The sequence below is a fragment of the Notamacropus eugenii genome, chromosome 5, assembly GCF_028372415.1.
Source record: "Notamacropus eugenii isolate mMacEug1 chromosome 5, mMacEug1.pri_v2, whole genome shotgun sequence".
Lineage (NCBI taxonomy): Eukaryota > Metazoa > Chordata > Mammalia > Diprotodontia > Macropodidae > Notamacropus > Notamacropus eugenii.
The window spans coordinates 155532466-155556799 of NC_092876.1; the positions used below are offsets into that span (position 1 = coordinate 155532466).

Sequence of the window (24334 nt, forward strand, 5' to 3'; positions counted from 1 at the left end):
TTAAAGTGTATCATAAAAATGCAAGAATATCATGAAGACTAAAACTTTTGATCCAAGTCATAATTCTGGCAAGATATTTAATACACAGGGAAGTCATTGTAACTGTTATTGCCATTATTATTCCAGAAAATGAGCAAAGAATACATTACGAACACTGCTATCATCTGAAAGGTGCTATAGTGAAAAACTTGATACAGGGTGGAGTGAACAAGTTAACTGTCAGTAGCACAGAGTTAAGAATCCCTGCATGCTTAACAAGGGGGTTATGGGAAAATGAACCTATGAGGGTATGCGTGTTCATATGCCTACTAACATACAAAGAATATAATGTTATTAATGCTGATGCTGATGCTAGTGTTATTAAACAAGATTCAGGATTTTAGTGCAAAAAGGGATTTCATCATTTTACAAATGAGGTAACAAAGTCCCCAACAGGGTTTAAATGCTTAAGTTCCCCAATGTAAGACAAATCAGAACCAGGAGTAGAAGCTAGTTTTCTGATTCCTGGTCCCATGATGTCTCAGCAATTGTTTGTTTTATAAAACACTGCCAGCACTGATTCTTGTAATGTAATAAAACCATTTTGTCTGTAGCAGCCATCTTTCACCAAACATACTGGCTTTCCAGTCATGAACGTTTTGTCTACTGTTTGTCTCTCTCTCTTTTAAATACTAAACCTTTATTTCATTTTCAATTTTCAAAGCATAAATACTTTGTGGCATAGCTTTTCTGCAATTGAGTACGTTTCATCCATTTTCCTTAGAAAACTCACTTTAAAACACACTGAGATCACCAATTATAATATAGGGTGAGACCCACACAGTCAACACCTTATTATCTCTGCCTGTAGGAAATATTGATATTGTCAGCAAAATAACATGGCAAATCCCCCAAGCTTAGCTGGGGACATGGTCTTGTTCCCTGCATCCATAAATCAGCTAGGTAGAAGGATCCTTGTGATATCTCTCCACAGTGAAGAGAAGGGCTCTAAGGACCAACATACAGCTGTCAGCAAGGACAACCATTTCTTCAAGACAAGAAGCAGCAGTATGCTTCATAAGGTGCTAGATATCTGATTCTAAACTTGATAAGCCAATAGTTTCCTTATTTGTATTTACTGATAGTTCAATACAATCCCCAAGAAAATAATGCTTATTACAGAATGATATAAAAGACTGTCTATCAAACCCCAGATATTACCCTAGTCCAAGAGAGATGGAAGAAACTAAGATAACCCAATTTAAACAGTATACAGCTTTATATTTCTTTTTCAGTTCAGTATAATCTTCAAAATATATAGCTTGCCCATCTAACGTCTTCACAGAAGACCCATGTCATCTGTAGAAGAAAATCTCAGAAAAAAATAATGCCAATAGTCATAAGGTATTTTGAAATGTTGTAATGTATGTAGCATCTGGGTCTGTGTTTTTACATTGGGTGTTCATATATAACTGCCTTATATTGTATATTCATATATATAATTGGTGTTTTATTGGTTTCAGAACTATTTCTGTGAAAAGCCCCTATCATACCTCAAGCAGGATATAAATAAAATTTTTATAATTATATTTATACAAAGGGGTAAAAATCTAGAAGTAAAGGAGATATCCATCAAAAAAATTTATTGAGTGCTTACTATGTGCAACACACTAAGATAAATTCTAAGATAAATAAGACACAGTCCCAGTTTTCAAGGGACTTTTGGTAGCAAAATAGATAAAACTAAGAAGTTTTTGGGAGAGAATAATCACATTCTGGATGGGTTACAGTTTAATCAGTGTATAATCTAATTTGGCCTCATTTACATAGATAACACACATTATTGCATATGAACATTATCATCTCCTCAGATAACAAATAAACATAAAGTGATGTTGCAAATCTATTTCCTTGAAATGCTAAGGACCAGCAAAAACTGACGTATAAAGAAAAATCAACTCAAAATCTTTTTTTTTTCCAAAGAGAAAAAATATACAATTTAAATTATGACACATGATTTCTAGATACTTCAGGGAGCAGAGGGTAAGGATGAATATATTTGGTCAGGACTCCCGAAAGTCTTGTAGCAATTTCTTGGGTTATAAGTTGCCTGGACTGGATGACCAACTCAGCATTTCTATTTCCAATTCTGCCATTGTTATATTTAAAAAAAAAAAAAAAAGGTATATGGTTTCTCTTGATCAAAAAGCAAGTCATTTAAATAGGGTGCTGGCTTGAAAAGACATGCCAACGATTTAAATCCATTTTGTTTCAATGACAGGGGAGCTGTACAAACTGCCAGTAAAGAACTTGATAGAAATCGACCATTTTCATTGAGTGGGCTGATCCCCGTATCTGTGTCAGATAAAATCATAGCACTTATTATTATTATCGTTACCATGGATACCATGAAGATACTGCCATCCACTAACTCTAATTAGAGGAAGACAACATAATTTTCTGGAACTAGTCCTGTTTTGCCTTCATAAGTTGCTTTTAACCATCCAGGTTCCACAGATGGGTAGACTGCAAAGCAAAGACAAACAGTACAATTTACAATCATTCATTATCTGGGAGAAAGCATTTAAATCCCTATTAGGCTTTATGGACATTCTTAAACTGACCATCATGTCATAGGCTCATCAGTGAAGAATTACATGGACTCTCAGCTCTGGAAGGCATTTCACAGCCCATCTAGCCAAATCCAAACTTGATCAAGAATCCCCCCTGACAACATATCCAACAGATGATCATCTAATTTCTGCTTGAAGACCTCTAGTGAAGGGAGCCCAATCACATCCAAGGCAGCTCAGTTCCCTTCTGGAGAGCCTTGGTCTTCATTCAGTAAGCTGGAACCTGACTCTTGCTGTGTCCTCCAGTGTTCTTACCTCTATCCTCTGAGGCCGATGACAAGAAGACGAATCCCTCTTCCCCATGACAGTCTTTTGAACACTTAAAGAAGGAAATTGTGTCTGTTTTCCAGGCTAACCACCTCCAGTTTACTCAATAACTGGTGCTTAATCTTGATGCCTTTTAAACCCTCTGATCATCCTACAGCACAGAACTCAATAAAATATTCCAGTGGGTGGGGAAGGGGGAGAGAGGTCTGACCAGGAAACAGTGGGACAGTCACCTTCTGAATCCTGTATTATGACTCTCTTAGGTTAATATCATATTAGCTTTTCTTGGCTACACTATCATATTGCTAAGTTTTTTTACACAAAGCCTTTTCTGATACCACCATTTACCATGTGCCTCCCTTAACCCCCCAACTGCCTTATGTTAATTTTGCACATTCATATATATGCATGTAGGTATATAATATGCTTATGTATACATATCACGTGCGTGCACATGCGCGCGCACGCACACACACACACACTTTTACCTGATATAATATAATCAACTTGAGGGTAGAGATTGTTTCAGTTTTGTCTTTATATCTCCAGTGCCTATCATAGTGCCCTGTACAGAGAAGGTACTTAATAAATGCTTGTTAAATGCTCTTGAACTAGTAGTACTTTAAAATTTCCATCTTTTTTAGATGCATTGCTGGCTAGCCATTTCCCACACAGAACTTGTAACATTGATTTTTTTAAACCCAAGGTTTTACTAAAAACTAGTCACTTGAATAGACTATCAGCTTCCTTAACTTTATTTTACTTCAATGATAGTGAATGAATAAATGGAAAAGCATTTCTTAAGTGCCTACTATGTGCCAGGCACTGTGGTAAGTACTGGAGACATAACAAAGAAAATGAAACCATTTTTGCTGTCTGTCAAGGAACTACATTCTAATTGGAAGGGGTAATACAGAGAAATACGAGATCTGGAAAGTTCTGGTAGAACCCAGGGTGCAGCAACAGGTAAGATAGTAATGCCCAGGTAGCTGGAGAGTGTAACAGCAGGCCACATGGGAAGATCTGCTGGTCCTCTATCTGGCTGGAAGGATTACAGCTGTTGACTCCCTACTCATTCAAGCAGTATTAATGACCATATCCTTCTTGCTCCACAGAGGGCTGGAGCAGAGGAGGGGATCAAGGTTCTTTTCCATGGCAGTGGTGATGGGAGTTCAGTTTCCATCTGGGAGGAGGAGAAAGGAAGGGTAAGTTGGGGGATGGCTCCCTGAAACATCTGTTCTGCTGGAACCCCCAGAAGTAGGCTCTGCATAGCAGGAAAGACAGAGGATAGAAGGGGTAGTTATCACCTGTGCCTATCTTTGGCACTTATCTATCTCTTTTAGGTTTATATTTCTATCCCTTTTAGGTTTATATTATCAGATTCACCCCAGTGTTTTAATCTGTCAAGATCTTTTCTGGATTTTGTCACCTAAAATATTAATTATCCCTTTTAGCTTTGTGCCATCTGCAAGTTTTATCCATATGCTACTTATCCATACAGAAAGAAACAGCTGGGCTTGTTATCAGGAAGTCCTGAGTTCAAATCTGTCCTCAAATACTTACTATGTGACCTAGAACAAGTTATTTAACCTATGCCTCCTTCAATTTCCTCTTCTGTAAAATGTGGAAAATAATAGCAACTACTTTCCAGGGTTGTTGTAAGGATAAAAAAAAGACAATGCTCAGTAGTATACACACACACACACACACACACACACACACACACACACACACACACACACACAAACACCCATATATGTAATACATATTTTTATACGTATATACACACAAGCATATATATGAAATAAAAAATGCTATATAAATGCTAGCTATTATTATGTACACCTTCATTGAAGTTACTTATAAAAGTGTTGAAGAGCACAGGGCCAATGGCAGGTCTCATGAGCACTGCATTACAAACTTCCCTCCAAGGTGAGTCTTCCAATTTCATCTTCCTAAGGAAAAAGCTGAATCTGGGGTGGGGAGGAGAGGCGAGTGGAGGTGTTAAGTGATTTGCCCAAGCTCACATGTCTAATTAATGGCAGACATGAAACTAAAATCGAGTCCCTGACTCCCACTGAAGTGTCTTTTTACTCTGTCACACTGGATTCTTCACCTTAAATACGATCACCAAAATGAACAATCAACAATGATTTATTTGTGTGTGGAACACTGGGCTAGGTAAGGGGGCAGGGAGAGAAGGAAAGGAAAACACTATCATGGACATGGACTCTACAGCCTGCAGTCTGGGAAAAATATGTGAATAGACAAATTCAAGGAAAACTTGTGGAACTGAATGGAATTAAATATATTGCTTACCATTGGAAAATACTGCCCCTTGTGGGAAGGAGAGTTCATGGCTATGCTCAGCTTTACAGGAATACATGGCTTTAGCTTGGCTAAAACACAAGAAGAAAAGTTGTTGCATATCAGAGAATATCAATTAAAGAGCATTTACGTTTAAAACAATTTTCAGATATGGCATTGTTTTGCTAAACTTTACCATTATTATTTCAAATAATCACTTCTCTGATCTATGTATAGATATATACATACACATATGATGCCATGCAGCATGATATAGTGGACAGCGGGCTGATTGTTAGGAAGAACTGAGTTCAAGTTCTGCCATGGATACATGCAGCTGAGTGACTCAGACAAGTCACTGAAGATCTCAGTGAACTAGGGAACTCTCTAAGCACAAAATGTACAAACTAGTGGCCATTATTATAGGTGGAGAAAATTTACACACAGAAAAAAGCATAGATCCAGTCCAAAAGAGGCCTCCTCCCCAAAATAAATGCAATCCATATACATGTCTGTGTATGTGAACATGTATATGTAGATATATTAACATATATATACACACACACAATTATGTGTGTGACAAATGAAAAACTTTGAGAGACAGAGTATTTGAATAATTAATAACCAATTTATTAATTAGGCTATCTGGCAAACAATAAATTGATCATTAGTGGTTTCTCTTAACAACACAAGACAAAAGACATGGAGAGGCTGAAAGCTTCAAATAATCCTTGCAAGGGAATTCCCTTGACAACTGAAAATCAACCCTGATTGGTAGACACATAATGAGGAGGTGGGATAGAAATCTTTGGCTCCTCTTGTTGGGAATGTGGCTTGATCATGAGACTTAGCCACTGCCAGCAATCTGAAGAAGGGGAATACATCTCTATCCAGACCTTTCCAGATGATTTTCTCCTTCATGAGCTGGGTCACCATAAACTCTAATGGAGGGATACAAGAACAAGGGTTCTTCTCCTCAGGATAAGAATAGTTCAGACTGGATTCTGTTTATATCTAAATAGAAGCAAGATATTCTAGGTGGATGGGGTCCTACCCAAGATAGAAAAAAAAAGGAATGGGGAACCAAAGGTCTGGAGACCACATGTGATCCTCTAGGTCCTCAAGTAATGCTGTTTGAATTCAGACAGCAACACTTGAGGACCTAGAGGGCCACATGTGGCCTTGAGGCCACAGGTTCCCCACACCTATAGAAGAACATGTTCCTTGAGGGCTAAGACAATCTCATCAATCAGTTTACATCCTTCAGAGACTAGCATTTTACAGGAGTTGGAACCTAAATGAGAAAGTAAAGGAGAAAAGCTTAGATGCTACTTTAACAAGTGCTTATTAATATGATAGTAAAATAACAATTTCCTCTCACATACAGATATGGGTAGATTATATAAACAACACACACACACGTGTGTGTGTGTGCGCGCACGTGTGTGTGTAGAAAAGAAAGTGAGATAAATCAGGAGAGGCCAAGTGGTCTAATAGCTTTCTTTACATAGAATATACAGTTTGTGAACAGAAAAACAACATTCTATATAAGGTCAATAGTCAGATGTTCTGACCATAACTCTTAAATGAAGCTCTCTGAGATTTCCATCTGAGGTCACTCAAATTTTTAAAAACACGAATTATTTCCTTTTACTGAATGCCAAGAAAAACTTCATTAAATCTCACTGCTACAAAGTCACTAAAGATAGTTACAAATGAAAAGTCCATGTTAGCCAGTAGACTATTAAAATTATGGAGAGGGGATATAATTAATATATTTTAGTTTCAATTCCAAATGCAAATTTAAGCATTTCCATGGATTTCTCACAAGTCATTTCTATTAGACCATTTCATACTTTTAACATATGAGCTAACTGGCTTTAGGACATACTGGGGAGATAAATGAGTGTACACACATACATATACGCATTTCCCTCCAATTTATTAAATATACACAGAGAAACAAAAAGGTGGTAATTTTCTCCTGCTAATATCTTCAGTTACAGGTGTTAGCTTTGGTTAGATCTGAGGGCATAATGCAGATTTTGTAAAGATGAAGTTTTTCTTCTCTAATGCTTTGTCACTGCTTTGGTCTATAGAAGAGGATGGGAAAATAATAACTAGCCTCTATCGTGGGATTCTTAGGAAGATTCTAATTGTCCTTTGAAAAATACTTTGCGGGGCGGAGCCAAGATGGCGAAGTAGAAAGACGCACATACACATAGCTCCAAACCCACAAACCACAGAACGGCTAGAGGGGACCAAGCCAGGGCGAATTCTGCACCCAGAGACCACGGAGTATTAGAGCGAGGGAGATTTCTGCTCCGGAGAGACCTGCGGACCTCTCGCGGGGGGTCCTTCGCGCTGCGGACAGGGCGCCGGGACGGGGAGCGGAGTGCGGCCCTGCCGAGGCCGCGACACTGAGGGGAGGAGATCCAAGAGGGCTACGGGGACGGGATCTCCAGTGGCCACGCGGGTCCCCCCACCCACAGAGGGACCTGCAAACCTCTCGCAAAAGGTCCATCGTGCTGCAGACGCGGAGCCCAGCCCAGACCTGCGGCGGCGGCGGCGGCCGTGGCTCCGAGAGGCACAGATCTGAGAGGGCTCCGGAGGCAGGATCTTCAGCGGCGGCACGGGCCCCCCCACCAACAGGTGACTGACGGGGGTGGGTGAGAGAGTCTCTTTGGCGGGTTGAGAGGGGAGTGGGGTGCCCCCATGGCTCAGGCCCCCCCGGGAGGTGGGGGCTGAGAGGCGGCTGCGGACGGAGGCTCCCCAAATGGGCAGGAGCCTGGATCCATTGTGGAAGGTCTGTGCATAAACCCCCTGAGGGAACTGTGCCTGAGAGGCGACCCTGCCCCTGACCACCTGAACTTAATTCTCACACTGAATAGCAGCCCTGCCCCCGCCAAAAATCCTAAGGCGGGAAGCAGCATTTGAATCTCAGTCCCCAAACGCTGGCTGGGAGGACCAGGAGGCGAGGTGGGTATGAGGAGAACATTCAGAGGTCAGGCCACTGGTTGGAGAAAATGCCAAGAAAAGGGAAAAGAAATAAAACTATTGAAGGGTACTTTATCGGAGAAAAGACACTTCCTCCCTTCCTTTCTGATGGGGAGGAACAATGCTTGCCATCAGGCAAAGACACAGAAATCGAGGATTCTGTGTCCCAGCCCACCCAATGGGCTCAGGCCATGGAAGAGCTCAAGAGGAATTTTGAAAATCAAGTTAGAGAGGTGGAGGAAAGACTGGGAAGGGAAATGAGAGGGATGAGGGAGAAGCATGAAAAGCAGATCAACTCCCTGCTAAAGGAGAACCAAAAAAATCTTGAAGAAATTGGCACCTTGAGAACTAGCCTAACTCAGCTGGCAAGGGAGGTGCAAGGGGCCAATGAGGAGAAGAATGCTTTCAAAAGCAGAATTAACCAAATGGAAAAAGAGATTCAAAAGCTCACTGAAGAAAATATATCTTTCAAAACTGGAATGGTACGGATGGACGCTAAGGACTTTTCAAGAAAGACAGATATCTCAGAACATACCGCGCAGATTAGAAAAATGGAAGATAATGTGAAATATCTTATTGGAAAAACAACTGACCTGGAAAATAGAATCAGGAGAGACAATGTAAAGATTCTGGGACTACCTGAAAACCATGATCAAAAGAAGAGCCTAGACATCATCTTCTATGAAATTATCAAGGAAAACTACCCTGAGATTCTAGAACCAGAAGGCAAAATAAATATTCAAGGAATCCGCAGAACACCGCATGAAAGAGATCCAAAAAGAGAAACTCCTAGGAGCACTGTGGCCAAATTCCAGAATTCCCAGGTGAAAGAGAAAATATTGCAAGCAGCTAGAAAGAAACAATTCAAGTATTGTGGAAATACAATCAGGATAGCACAAGATCTGGCACCCTCTACATTGAGGGATAGAAGGGAATGGAATAGGATATTCCAGAAGTCAAAGGAACTAGGACTGAAGCCAAGAATCACCTACCCAGCAAAACTGAGTATAATACTTCAGGAGAAAAAATGGTCTTTCAATGAAATAGAAGACTTTCAAATTTTCCTGATGAAAAGACCAGAGCTGGAAAGAAAATTTGACTTTCTAACACAAGAATGAAGAGAACCATGAAAAGGCGAACAGCAAAGAGAAATCATAAGGGACTTACTAAAGTTGAACTGTTTACATTCCTACATGGAAAGACAATATTTATAACTCTTGAAACATTTCAGTATCTGGGCACTGGGTGGGAGTACACACACACACACATGCACACACGCACACATACATAGAGACAGAGTGCACAGAGTGAATTGAAGAGGATGGGATCATATATTAAAAAAAAAATGAAATCAAGCAGTGAGAGAGAAATATTGGGAGGAGAAAGGGAGAAGTTATATGGGGCAAATTATCTCTCATAAAAGAGGCAAGCAAAAGACTTTTTAGTGGTGGGATAAAGAGGGGAGGCAAGAGAAAAACATGAGGTCTACTCTCATCACATTCCACTAAAGGAAAGAATATAATGCACACTCATTTTGATAGGAAAACCTATCTCATAATACAGGAGAGTGGGGGACAGGGGCACAAGCAGGGTGGGGGGGAGGATGGAGGGGAGGGCATGGGGAGGAGAATGCAATCCGAGGTCGACACTCATGGGGAGGGAAAGGACCATAAGAAAATAGAAGTAAAGGGGGACAGGATAGGATGGAGGGAAATATAGTTAGTCCTATACAACACAACTAGTATGGAAATCATTTGCAAAACTAAACAGATATGGTCTATATTGAATTGCCTATCTTTCAAGGGGAAGGGGTGGAGAGGGAGGGAGCTAAGGAGGTTGGAACTCAAAGTGTTAGGACCAAATGTAATGTTCTTACCACTGGGTAACAAGAAATACAGGTTAAGGGGTCAAGAAAGCTATCTGGTCCTACAGGACAAAAGAGAAGACGGAGACAAGGGCAGGGAGGGAGGATAGAGGAGAGAGCAGATAGGTCACAGGGGCAATTAGAAAGCTTGGGTTTGGGGGGGGGAGGGGATAAAAGGGGAGAAAATTTGTAACCCAAAATTGTGTGAAAATAAATGTTAAAAATTAATAAAAAAAAGAAAAAAAAAAGAAAAATACTTTGCACATCCTTCTTGATACACAGAAGGCAACTCTGAAAGCTCTCTAGCTCTCTCTCTCTCTCTTTTAAAGATATCTAACCTATAGGAAAGAATTTCTTACAACATAATCCATACTTCATTTTTCAATTGTAATTCCAAATGTTATTTAATGAAGGGTAAACTCAGGGGTGAGTTACAGCTAGCTTGAACTAGTGGGAGAGCTGATAGTTAAAATTTTAGTGTGAGCATTTATTATACCTTGAAAACTGGCAAATGCTACAAGTTAGAACTTGATCTGTTAACCATCTAGACTTACAAAAGTGATGGAAAAAAAATGTTCATGGGAGATTGACTTTAAAAATGAGTCCTGTGTATATTCTCCACTTCCCTGCTTCTCCCCTCCCCCCCATCACACACCTACACTTAGCCAACTGTTAAATCTTTATTAGCATACAACTAGCTAATACTTCAGGAAATTTAAGCTGGCTAACACACAGAATTGCAAGACTTTTCTAAATCTGAAAAGAATTTTTTAATGCCTGCCACTATAAGTCTCGTTTCTTTTGATTTTCCTTATAGCTTTAGCTCTATTACATCACTCAGCTCTAGACCAGGGATGTTCAGAGCAATGGCCTGGCCCACAAACTTTTATGGCTATGAAACATAGTAGCCATAAAATAGTGTACCTAATTTTTTTAAAAGAAATTTCAACACGTAGAATGCACCTCAATGTGTGTCTTGTAGAACTCTGCTGTGTACCCTGGGGGTAAGTAGAAGCAAAAAAGAGGTTATCGAACTTATTAACCACTTACCAGGAAAGATGAAACATGAAACGTAAAGAACACAACGTAAGGTAGCACATAACCCAGTATACGTTATGTAGTCCAGACAGAAGTTGAATGAGTTGGTAAATAATTCCTATTATTTGTAGGAAAAAAAATCACTAACAGTCCTGAGAGATTAGAAGTTCAGTTCCCTTCAAAAGGAACAGAACTAAGAATAAAGAAACAGTGTGGTAAGGGCTGGAACATCAGTGTTCTCCTCATTTTGATTTTGAGTTACTGCAGAACTCTTGAAAAGGAAACGAAAGAGAGTTTAGATCACTGAACATTCAGAGAAGCCTCAAGACCCAGCAGTATTGAATTTAAACACAGAAGGCAGCTGCTTGCAGACAATGGTGGTAGACGGCCCAGTCTCCCACTATCAACAAAAAGCTTTAGGAAAATGACCAAAGCTCTGTGAACCTTAGCCTTTTGATCTACAACATGAGAATAAAATTTGAACTGCCTGATTCTGAGGGCTGTGATCAAATGTGACAATACACGTAGAGTACCTTGTATACCCCAAAGAGCTAGAAAATAGTCAGCTACTGTCGTTTGGACTACTATGGTTTGGAGTAACTTTTCATAAACAATTGATAAAGCACCACCAACTAGCTTAAACAAAAAGTCTCAATTTAACTCAACAAGGTAATATGTGTATAAATTGTGTACAAGGTACCATTATCAGTTGCAGATGGATATAAATACTTTTTTAAATGACATACTACCATCAAGGGGATTATAAACTATCAGGGGGTAATGTAGAATGCAAACAAATAAAAATGATGCAAAGTAAACCTTAGCTGATTAAGAAAAGATCCAAGACAAAGTGTTGCTGAGAAGGAAGAACTCACTTTCAACAGGTAGAATAAGGACGATTTCACATGAGAGGCAATATCTGATCTGCATCTTGATGACAAGGATTTTAACAAGTCCAAGTAAAGGGAAGTACTTTTGTGAATGCATGGACATGGGAAAGAACTAGCAATGCAGTTTGGAACATAGATTATGCCTAGGTGAATAATGAGAAATAAGGCTGGAAAAGTACACTGGAAGCGCATCACCAATGATCTTACACATCAGGTTAAGAAATTTGCATTTAATTTTGTATGCAATGGGGAGTTGATTTCTGAGCAGGGAATAACAAAGTGAGATAAGTACATTAGGAAAATCATTCTGGAAGCGGTGCAAAGGCTAGACTAGAGTTTGGAGGTAAGACATGCAGTTAGAAGGCTGTTATATTATTGGGGAGAAAGGATGAGGGCCTGAAGAGGGTGGTAATAATGCTGCTAGAAGGGAAGGGACATTGCAAGAGAAAATGTGAAAATAAAATCAACAAGACTTAGCCATAGATTGGTTGTAAGAAGTGGGATAAGGAGAAGAATAAAAGATGACAGCGAGATTAACCTAGGGGGATAGTGATAATGCCATCAGAAATAGAGAAGAAGAGAGGAGAAATGATTCTAGGGAAGGAATGTAACTAATTCATATTTAATTACTTGTATATGCTATATTTTAGAATAATTTTATATTATAGCATATATAATTAATATATTACTTAATTCATCAATTAATCAATATATTTCATGTATATTCACTTGCATTATATATTGGCAAATTGAGTTCGAGGTTTTAATGGGATGCCTGCATGGATATGTCCAATAGCAAGTAGAAATGGGGGACTGGAATTAACAAAAAAGATTAGGGTTAGATCTATAGGTCTGTAGTATTTTCATAGAAGTGATAATTGAAATCATTGTATTTGAGTGTAACCTGATAAAAGATGGCTAAGAATGGTGCCTTTGGGGATACCAATACTAAGGAGGCAAGATGATATGGAACCAATGAAAGATACCAAGACAGACTGTCATATAAATAGGATATCAAGAGAAAGATGTTTCATGGAAGCTAAGGAATGTTCATGGATGTGGAGCTAAAAGGGAACTCAAGAGGTTATCTAGTTCAACAACAATCTCATTTTACAGGTCAAGAAATAGAGGCCCAGAGAGATTAAGTGATTTGTTCAAGGTCACATAATGAGTGGCAGAGACGACATTTGAACCCAGATCTTCTGATTTCATTTCCCCCACTCTTCTCACCACACTATGGTTGTGCCCAATGATGAGATGTAGGACTATCAAGAATACTGATACAAGGCCTTAGTTAAAGAAGATCTAATGTTCAGGATTAGGGAGGTGATAATTTGGGTATATTCTATTCTGGTAGGCCACAACTGTTGTGTTACGTTTAATTCTAAGTGCTCTATTTTAGGAAGGATGTCTATGTATACCTGAAGAGTGCTCACAGGGGCCCCTGGATGCTAAGGTGGAGAAGATGGGTTTTGCCGGCTGAATTGACTTCTAGCTTTTTTTTTTTTTTTTTTAGCATCTTTGTTATATTGATTGATTTAGGCAATAGTCTGTGTGAATGTTTATCCTTTTTTCTGTTTGTATATGGTGTGAGGTGTTGTTCTAAATCTAATTTCTGTCAGACTGCTTTCCAGTTTTCCAGCCATCCCAAAAATATGTTGGAAAATAAGATTTAATAATAATAATTGAGTTTAGTTGAAGTTTTGCAGACTAGTCAGATACATCATGTATGTTTATATGTAACATAGAAAATGACTATTCCCAACATGGAAATCGTATAAAATCAGCTTTTGTTTTGACATTTTTTTGACATTTTTCAATGTCAAAAGTTTTAATAGGTAAGTGAAGGGTTGCCTCACTCATATGGCAAATCTGTTTTAATTCTTTCTTCTGATTTGGTTATGATTTTAACCTTTGTTCCAAGAAACTATATATGTAAGAAGACTCTATGTAGCCAATTTTATGATGACCCACATGCTGGGAACTAGTCATTTTCTTATTATATATAAACATACATGATGCATCTGACTAGTCTATTAAATTTTGACCAAGCTCAATTATTATTCTTGAACCTTATTTTCCAACATATTAAGTGGGGCGGGGCTCTGGGAAAACTGGAAAGCAGTCTGGCAGAAATCAGATTTAGAACAGCTCACACCATAGAACAAAGATAAGCTGCAAATAAATATGTGTTATACTATAAGGTCATATCATAAAGAAATTAGAGGAGCAACAAAGAAATTACCTTTCAGAACTATGGGAGAGGCAGGGGAAGAGCTCATTACTCTTGAATAGAGAGGATCACAGATTACATAAAATTAAAAAACATTTTTGCACAAACAAAACCAATGTTGTTAATTGGGGGGAAATTTGGTCTCATTTCAATTTATAAAATAAGATCTATTCTTCAATTAATCAATAGTCAATATCATTTAAGGAAAAACTAGCCTAGTTTGCAAGGGGACAAAGCTTAAGATATTGCTTTCACCATACTCACTAAAGGTATTTACGGATGTTGAGGAAGACATCTTGCAAACGTCCAAGTGAAAGAGGAATTCTATCTATGATAGTGAGGGGTTCTCCAAATGCTCCTATATTCTAAGGATATTTTGTAGATGGCCTGACACCCCAGCATATTTTCAGATGCTCTCAATAAAATAATCTTAGCAATTCACAAAGAAAGAATTCACATTTCCCAGATTATGTCATGAAGGCAGATTAATAGTTCACTGAGCTGTCCTACAACATATATCTTAGAGTGGCACTGTAGATGGACAAGAAGCTGGGACCTCAGCTGAATAAAGCATTTAGCATTTTACAATTTTTTTTAAAATTAATGTGTTTATTTTTAGTTCCACAAGATTTTGAGTTCCAAATTTTCTCCCCATCTCTCCCTTCCGCTCACCCCAAGACATCATGCATTCTGATTACCCCTTCCCCAATCTTCCCTACCTTCTATCACATCTCTCCCTTCTCTCATCCCCTTCCCCTCTATTTTCCTTTAGGGCAAAAGAGATTTCTATAACTCATGGCCTGTACGTCTTATTTCCCAGCTGCGTGTAAAAACAATTTTTATCATTCGTTTTTAAACCTTTGAGTTCCAACTTCTCTCCCTTCCTCCCTCCCCACCCATCCCCACTGAGAAGATACGCAATTTGATATAGGTTATATATGTGCAATCACGCAAAACACTTCCATAACAGTCATGATGTGAAAGACTAACTATATTCCCCTCCATCCCATCCTGCCTCTCATTTACTCTATTCTCTCTTTTGATCCTGTCCCTCCCCAAAAGTGTTAACTTCTAATTATCCTTTCCTCCCATCTGCCCTCTCTTCTAGCACCAACCCCACCTCTTATCCTCTTCGCCTCTACTTTCCTGTAGGGTAAGATAGATTTTCAAACCAAATTGAGTGTGCATGTTATTCCCTCCTTAAACCAAATCCAAAGAGAGTAAGGTTCATTCTTTCCCTCTCAGCTCTCCCCTCTTCCCATCCATTGAAAAAACTTTTTCTTACCTCTTTTATGTGAGAGATAATTTACCCTATTTCTCCCTTTTTCCATCTCCCAATATATTCCTCTCTCACCCCTTAATTTTATTTTTTTAGATATCATCTTTTCATTTCAACTCACCCTATGCTCTTTATACTCCCTCCAACTACTCTAATACTGAGAAAAGTCTTAAGAGTTACAAAAATTATCTTTTCATGTAGGAATGTAAACAGTTCAACTTTAGTAAGTCCCTTATGATTTCTCTTTCCTATTTACTTTTTCATGCTTCTCTTGATTCTTGTGTTTGGAAGTCACATTTTCTATTCAGTTCTGCTCTTTTCATCAAGAATGCTTTAAAGTCATCTATTTAATAGAATGATTATTTTTTTCCACTGAAGCATTATACTCAGTTTTGTTGGGTAGGTGATTCTTGCTCCTTTGACCTCTGGAATATCACATTCCGAGCCCTCCAATCCCTTAATGTAGAAGCTGCTAGATTTTGTGTTATCCTGATTGTGTTTCCACAGTATTCAAACTGTATCTTTCTGGCTGCTTACAATATTTTCTCCTTTACCTGGGTGCTCTGGAATTCGGCTACAATATTCCTAGGAGTATATTCCTTTTCGAATCTCAGGAGGTGATCGGTGGATTCTTTCAATATCTATTTTACCCTCTGGTTCTAGAATAACAGGGCAGTTTTCCTTGATAATTTCTTGAAAGATAAAGTCCAGGCTCTTTTTTTGATCATGGGCTTCAGGCAGTCCAGTAATTTTAAAATTGTCTCTCCTGGATATATTTTCCAGATCAGTTGTTCTTCCAATGAGATATTTCACATTGTCTGCTATTTTTTCTTTTGGTTTTGTTTATAACTTCTTGATTTTTCATAAAGTCACTAGCTTCCATCTGCTCCATTCTAATCTTTAAAGGAATTATATTCTTTGGTGAGCTTTTGAACCTCCTTTTCCATCTGGCAAATTCTGTTTCTAAGGCATTCTTGTCCTTACTGGCTTTTTGGATCTCTTTTGCTATTTGAGTTAGTCTATTTTTTGAGGTGTTATTTTTGGCAGCATTTTTTGGGTCCCCATTAGTAAGCAGTTGACTTGGTTTCATGATTTTCTTGCATCGCTCTCATTTCTCTTTCCAATTTTTCCTCTACTTCTCTTACTTGATTTTCAAAATACTTTCTGAGCTCTCTTCAAAGGTCTGAGATCAATTCACATTTTTCTTGGAGTCTCTGGATGGAGGAGCTTTTACTTTGTTGTCTTCTTCCTTTTTGTCTTCCTTTTCACCAAAATAAGAGTCTATAGTCTGATTCTTTTTCCAGTTTTTGTTCATTTCCCCAGCTATTTACTTGACTTTTGAGCTTTATGGCAAGGTGATTCTCTGTTTCTAGTGGGCATGGGGTGATGTACTATCAGCCTCTTAATTCCACCACAATCTGTGGGCCTAGAGCTCCAGAAACAGCAGCTGCCTCTGCTGCTGCGGGCTCCTCCACTCCCTCTACCGCCCTGGGGCTGGGCCCAGATCACTCTACTCTCTCACACAGTTCTGACAGGTTTTTTTCCACTCATTTTCCAATTTATCTTCAGCATTTTGGGGTTGTGAAGTCTGGAAACCACCATAGGTGTCAGAGATTCAGTCCCCTGAAGCCTGCTAAAGTCCCATCTGTGCTGGTGCAGCTTGCTCTGGACTGTGCTCCGCTCCCAGTCAGGCACAATAGATGCCTCCATTGACTTTCCAGGCTGTCTTGGGCTGGAGATTTGCTTCACTCCATCATTCTGTGGGTTCTGTAGCTCCAGAATTTGTTTAGAGTCATTTTTCACAGATATTTGGCTGGGTTTGGAGGGAGAGCTCTAGCAAGTCTCTGCTTCTACTCCACCATCTTGGCTCCACCTAGTTTTTTAAAATTTGAGTGGAGGTTCAAAAACTAAGACCTTAAAGAATCTGAGTGTAAGATAATTGTTTTTATCTAATGGCATACTAGGAGAAGATTTTTAAAAAGTCCCCCACATAGCCCACCATAGTCGAACAAAGTGAGAATCTGTACTTGGTAAGCCCTCAATAAATGCTAGTTAACTCTCTAATTAAATGAATAAATCTAAGTGTTCCTGAATAATGTTTTTTAAAAGGAAAAATGTTCTCTATGAACTATGACTATTATATATCTGGAAGGACTTGGATATACAGAGTCGTTGCTACAAGAATAACAAATTTTGGTCACTCCAGTTTACCTTTTAAGTTAACCAGCTGTTTCTGGTTGTAACAGGTTTCTTTATGGGGTAGCCAGCTACTTGTTACTAAAATTCTTCATATACAAGTAAGATAACAAATTTTCAGGGTTTATTAAATGAGATACATATTTTAGGATATAAAAACCCTAAATTTCAGACCTGGAAGGGACTTCTCAAAGCATCTAATTTCACTCATTCCCATGGATCAATGCTCACTAAAGATATGAAATAAGTGATCATCCAGCCTTTCCTTGAAGAGCTCCAAGGAATAGGAACCCATCTCCCAAAGCAGCACTTTTGGAGAGCTCTAATTGTTAGAGGTGACATCAAGCTTAAATTTTTCTTTGCAAACTTCCCTAGTTCTGCCCCATGAGGTAAAAATATAAGTCTAATCCCTCTTTCTTTCAAATACCTGAAGATGGTTGAGAAACTTGGATGGTCAGGCAACAAAAGTAAAGTACAATACATGAAGGGCTCAAGTATCACAGTGATATGCACAAAATATTTAATAAAAGGATATAGAGGAAGGCATTCAGGAATTAGGTTAGATCTCTAAAGGAGATTACAGGACAGGAATAGAACTGGATAAAAGGCTATGAATGGTCTGTACTTTATACTCAGGCAGGAATATACATGTCAATGTATACTAGGGTCACTGAAGTACCAAAGTATGTAACTAGGAGATAAAAGCACTTTTAAAGCAAATCATAGAAACTAAAGATCATAAAGGGTCTCAGAAGTCATCCAGTCCTGCTTTCACATTTTCCAAAGTGGAAAATGATGCCTAATTAAGTATGTCCAACATTTATAGTTGCAGAACAAAAATCCAGAATTTGGATCTCCAGTGTTCTTTCTCTCACATCACAGTTGTTTGTTTAAAACCACATTTACCATAATAATCTCCATTATATTATAATCCTATGACTGACTATATGGATAGAGAGGATATTTTCTTAAAGCTTTTGTCTCATTTCTATGATTATTCTAAATCCCATTTGCAGACATCCAGGTTTCCACTTAGTGCAACCTAATAAAATATTGCCATCTGGTGGTGAATCAAATTGAAGGCCAACATTCCCCCCAAAACTGTTATGAACTTCAAATGGAGTCATCACAGGTATTTCATATTTAAAGGTAAATTGGGATCCCCATATCCATGTCTTAGAATCAACGTCTTCCACGATTATATCTGTGATGCTTGCCTTGCTCTCTAGGGTAGGTCAGATGCAAAGGATGAGGAAGGATCTGCAAAACTTTTATATGGGTTAACAAAACTATAACACAACAGACTACACAAAAAAAGATTTATGGTCTTGGCTAAGAAAACGTTAAGGGATACAATATTAGTGTATAGATGGAAATGGATTATGTTGGATATTAAACATAAGACAATAATGCAACACTTATACTTGGGCCACTTATTTGACATTCTCAAATATCCAGAACCCAGTCAAGAACCTAGCAAAATATTCTGAGGAAGTGACTATGGCAAAAACAAATGAAATAAAGTCTAAGTAACAGATTTGTGTACTTTAATCAGAGAATTCCTCAGACTCTGACCTACAACCTATTCATTTTTATTTCTTTACTATTATAATTCAACTTGGTTTCTGAGGTCCTAACCCACATATCAGAAGCACCAAATTAATAGGAAGATGGGGTCATAATGGCATTCTAGTAGTAGAAGCAATGACAGCAAGAAAAAAGTGATGAACAGCTTCACAGTAAAGGAAAGACAGAAAAATTGTAAAATGTAGAGACAAGAACTCAAAAAGATTAGCAGTAGAAGCCAGTGAGTACAAGGAAAAACGGCCACAACCCAGGAGGTTATCACTTTAATAATGGCATACTATAATAACTGATGCTAATAGAGATGACCCTGAATTAGCAAGGAAGTATTAAACTGTTTTATATCATGTTTGAGTGTGCAATAATCTTTAGGAAAATTTTTTTCATAAAAAGGGTGAAATGTTACATACACACAAACACACTCACATACACACACAGAACTTAAAGAGAAAATGTTTTAGTTATCAGGAAAATTCACTTATATGGTATACTTTATTCCTCACAAATCCTAGACAGATGTGTATCTCTCTACTTCAGTCATGCAACTGCTGTCACTGTTGTTGCTTTGCAGTGGTGTCCAACTTTTCCTGATCCCATTGGACTAGAGTATGTCAGGTCCTTATCTCCACTATCTCTCAAAGTTTGTCTAAGTTCATGTTCATTGTTTCCCTGACACTATCCATCTGGTCCTAAGTTGTTCCCTTTTCCTTTTGCCTTCAATATTTCCTAACATCAGGGTCTTTTCCAATTAGTCCCATTTTCTTTCTTGTTATATGGTCAAAGTATTTAAGCTTCAGCTTCAGTATCTGACCTTCCAGTGAGTAGCCTGAATTAATTTGAGTATTGACTGATTTGACCTCCTTACTGTCCAAGGGACTTTCAAAGTCTTCTTCAGCACCATGATTTGAGAGTGTCAATTCTCCGATGCTCAACTTTTCTTATTGTCCAACTCTCACAGCCATACATTGCTACTGGAAAAACCATAGCCTGACAATGTGGACCTTCGTTGGCAAGGTGATGACTCTGCTTTTTAGTGTACTGTCCAGATTTGACACAGCTTTCCTTCCAAGGAGCAAGCCTCTTTTAATTGATTGATGCAGTCACCATCTTCAGTGATCTTTGAGGATAAGAATATAAAATCTGCTGCTTCCATTTCTTCCCCTTTTATTTGCCAGGAAGTGATGGGAGTAGTTGTCAAGATCTTTATTTTTTTAAGCCCGCTTTGACACTCTCCTCTTTCGTTCTCATTAAGAGGTTTCTTAATTCCTCTTCATTTTCTGCCATCATGGTGGTATCATCTGTATATCTGAGATTATTATTTCTCCCAGCAACCCTAATTCCAGCTTTTCATTCATCTAGCATGTCATTTCTCATGATGTTCTCTACATATAAGTTAAATAAATAAAGTGACAACATACTGCCTTGTTGTACTCCTTTTCTTATCTCAAACCAATAAACTCTTCCATGTTTGGCTCTAATTGTGCTTCTTGGCTCAAATACTTGGTTCCTCAGAAAACAAGTAAGATGATATGGGACTCTCATCTCTTAAGAGAACTTGCCACATTTTGCTATAATCCACACAAGTCAAAGGCTTTAGTGTAGTCAATGAAACAGAAGTACATATTTTTCACTCCCTTGCTTTCTCCATAATCCAGCCAACACTGGTAATTCGGTCTCTAGCTCCTCTGCCTCTCTGAAAACTAGCCTGCTCTTCAAGAAATTTTCAGTTCATATATCGCTGAAGCCTCGTTTGCAGAATCTTAAGCATAACCTTGTTGGTGTGTGAAATGAGCACAATTATTCAGTAATATGACCTTTCTTGACCTTGCCCTTTGTTAGGACAATCACTCTATTGTGTAGCATTTAGTAAGTGCCTAATATATGACAGGCTCTGTGCTAAGTGCCAGGGATATGAAGAAAGAAGAAAACACAGTCCTTTCCCTCAAGGAGCTCAGATCCTAAGGAGAAAAAATATTATGGAAGCAACTATATGTACATTCAACATATATAATATGTAAATGGAAAGTAAGCTCAGGCGGAGGAGGACAAGAAAAGGCTTCTTGCAGGAAGTGGGATTTGAGCTGAATCTTGAAAGAAGCCAGGAAAATAGAAGTGAGAAAGATAGCATTCAAAGTACGTGTAAAGTCAATGAAAAGGAAAGGAATCAAGACCTGAGATGTCACAGAGAATGAACAGGAAGGAGGCCAGTGTCCTAAAGATGAGAAGTGTGGAAAGCAGTCAGGCTGTGCCTGAGAAACAAAACCTAACTATAAATGACTTAATTTTTCCACAATAAACTTGTAGCTGGATAAACGGTGAGGCAGAGCAATTAAATGAATGGCTATTAATAATCTCTGCAAATCAAAATGGCTAAAGTTCTTCATTAATATAATATATTTAGAGAACTTACCGTCCAGCAGAAATCTGCTTAAGTGAACCAGCACTTTCAAACAGCTGGGCTTTAGCTGCCACTCTGAAAATGAAGCAAAAACACATTTTAAATTGGCTTTTCAAAGGGCCCTTTTACTGTCTGTTCAGGAAATTATTCAAGATCATCACAAGTCTCTGTTGTATCATTTTTAAAAAATTGTTGTGAATATAAAAATGTGAACAGAGTAGCATGAATTTCAAGTGAAACAGTGCTATAAATGAGAAGCATATTGCTAACTAACTATAAATGACATTTTTTACTCCAATCTTTCTGGTAGGAGATGAACACTGGGTTGCTATAAACCACTTGTTCTTTTTTTAAAAATAAAATTATCTTATTTTCAATTTATCGAATAAAACAAACATTTCCAATTCAGAGTAAAATAAAAATGATGATTACATATAAATTCCAAATCTACTATGCACAACTTGCTATTCCTTCCAAATATAAAATAAAATTGTCAAATAAATTTTCCCCCCTTTTTTTCTTCCCTCCTCCCTGCCCTAGAGATGGCAACCTTTAAACACAAATAGGTGTGTACACACACACACACACACACACACACACACACACACACATGTAAAATTCTTCTATAGATACTTCTACTGATCAATTCTTTCTCTGGGTGCAGATAACACTTTTTTTTTCTTATGTCCTTTGTACTTAATTTGGATATTTATAATAGTCAAAATAACTTATTCTCTCAAAGTCATTCTCTGGTTCTGCTCAATTTGCAATTATCTCATGCAAGTCTTTCCATGTTTTTCTAAAATCATCAAGTTCATAATTTCTTATAATGTAGTAGTGTTCCATCACAATCATATGCCACAACCTGTTCAGCCATTCTCCAATGGATGGGCATCCTTGCAATTTCCATTTCTTTGCTATCACCACAAAGAGAGCTGCTGTATATATTTTAGAGCATATAGGTTCTTTTCCCTTTTCCCTAATCATCTTTAGAAATGGAACTAGCAGTGGTATTGCTGGGTCAAAGGGTATAGGTAGTTTAATAATTCTTTGGGCACAATTCCAGATTGCTCTCCAAAATTGCTGAATCAATTCACAATTCCACCAACAATGAATTGGAGTCCCAAATTTTCCACATCCCCTCCAACATTTGTCACTTTTCCCTACTATCATTATAGTCAATATGATAGGTGTAAAATGATATCTCGAGGCTGTTTTAATTTATATTTCTCTAATCAATGATTTAGAGTAGTTTTTCACATGACTATAAATTGTTTTGATGTCTTCATAACTGCTTATTCATATCATTTGGCCATTTATCAATTGGGGAGTGATTCATATTCTTATAGATTTGACAAAGTTCTTTATATATTTTAGATATGAGACCTTTATCTGATAAACTATCCAAAAATTTTCCCCAATTTTTTTGCTGTCCTTCCAATCTTGGCTATATTTGTTTTATTTGTACAAAAATGTTCTAATTCAATGTAATTGAAATTATCCATTTTATACCTAACTTTGCTTTCTATCTTTTGTTCATTCATAAATAGTTACATATCCATAAGTTTGTTAAGTAATATGTTTCACATTCTTCTAATTTTCTTGTAAAATCTTTCTTTATATGTTGATCATGTATCTAGTTTGACCTTAACTTGGTAAATGGTGTAAGATATAGGTGTATGCCCAGTTTCTGCTATACTGCTTTCTAATTTCTCCAACAATTTTCACCAACTAATGAATTCTTATCCCAAAATCTTAAGTCTTTACATTTGTCAAATACAAGATTATTATGTTTACATGATGCTATAAATTGTATGTCTACTCTATTCCATTGACCTTTCTATTTCTTACCCAGTACCAAATAGTGTTGATAATTACTATCTTATTGTTTAAGATATGGTACTGCTAAACCTCTTTCTTTACATTTTTTCATTGTTTCCTCTGATATTCTTGGTTTTTTGTTTTTCCAAATGAATTTTGTTATTATTTTTTCTCATTTCTTGCATGAGTTCTTCCTTTAACTTCATTTTAACTCTCTCCAATAACTTTTAAGAATGGTGAAGAAAACATTTCCTTCTTAGAGTATGTTCTTTATTAATTCATTTATCTATCCTTCCCTTTAATAATTTTCTATTAGATGTAAGGCATTATTCTAGGAAGGAGAAAGATACAGAGATACTTAAGTCAGCATCAGTGTTATCAACAAGTATGGTGTGTCTAGTATTTGTTGGATCTTATGGAACCAGAAGATGGAAGAAAGTTCAAAGCAGTACATTTAACTCTTATGTTTTAGCAGGAATTGTTCTTAAAATTATTTCTCATAATTTTGGTGTCAGGTCTAGTTATTAGGATATAAACATATGTATAAGTATACATGTGTGTATGTGTATGTGTGTGTGAAGGAAGGAAGGAAGGAAGGAAGGTAATCTCAGAAAACAGACTAGCAAATTCATGAAGTTTAATCAATTACAGGTTTTAATTACGAAGGAAAATGATGAATTCTAAAAATGTAAATAATGGTGCTACCTGAAGTAAAGTGAAAAGAAATGAGAATAAGATCAGGAAACAGATAACTAGAACAATTATCTATTTTAAGAAGGAGAAAGCTCTTGATAAAAGTCCTACTCAATCCCACCATGGAGGCAAGTCTAGATTCCTAAAGACAATAT

General features: G+C 37.6%; 1 protein-coding gene across 3 annotated transcripts in view; it reads right to left on the reverse strand.

Annotated features, from left to right (window-relative positions):
* Positions 1-1607: 1607 nt before the first annotated feature.
* The window catches only part of ARHGAP42 (Rho GTPase activating protein 42), a 379722-nt gene continuing 356995 nt past the window's right edge, over positions 1608-24334 (reverse strand). For 2 of the 3 annotated variants that reach the window (XM_072611294.1, XM_072611293.1), the window contains exons 23-25: positions 21678-21740; positions 5199-5278; positions 1608-2505 (exon numbers count right to left, since the gene is read on the reverse strand). In XM_072611294.1, coding sequence (XP_072467395.1) covers positions 2417-2505; positions 5199-5278; positions 21678-21740 — 232 coding nt within the window. In that variant the 3' untranslated portion in view covers positions 1608-2416. Of the gene's footprint in view, positions 2506-5198; positions 5279-17233; positions 17361-21677; positions 21741-24334 lie in introns of those variants that run through there. The other variant, XM_072611296.1, reaches the window with a different exon arrangement.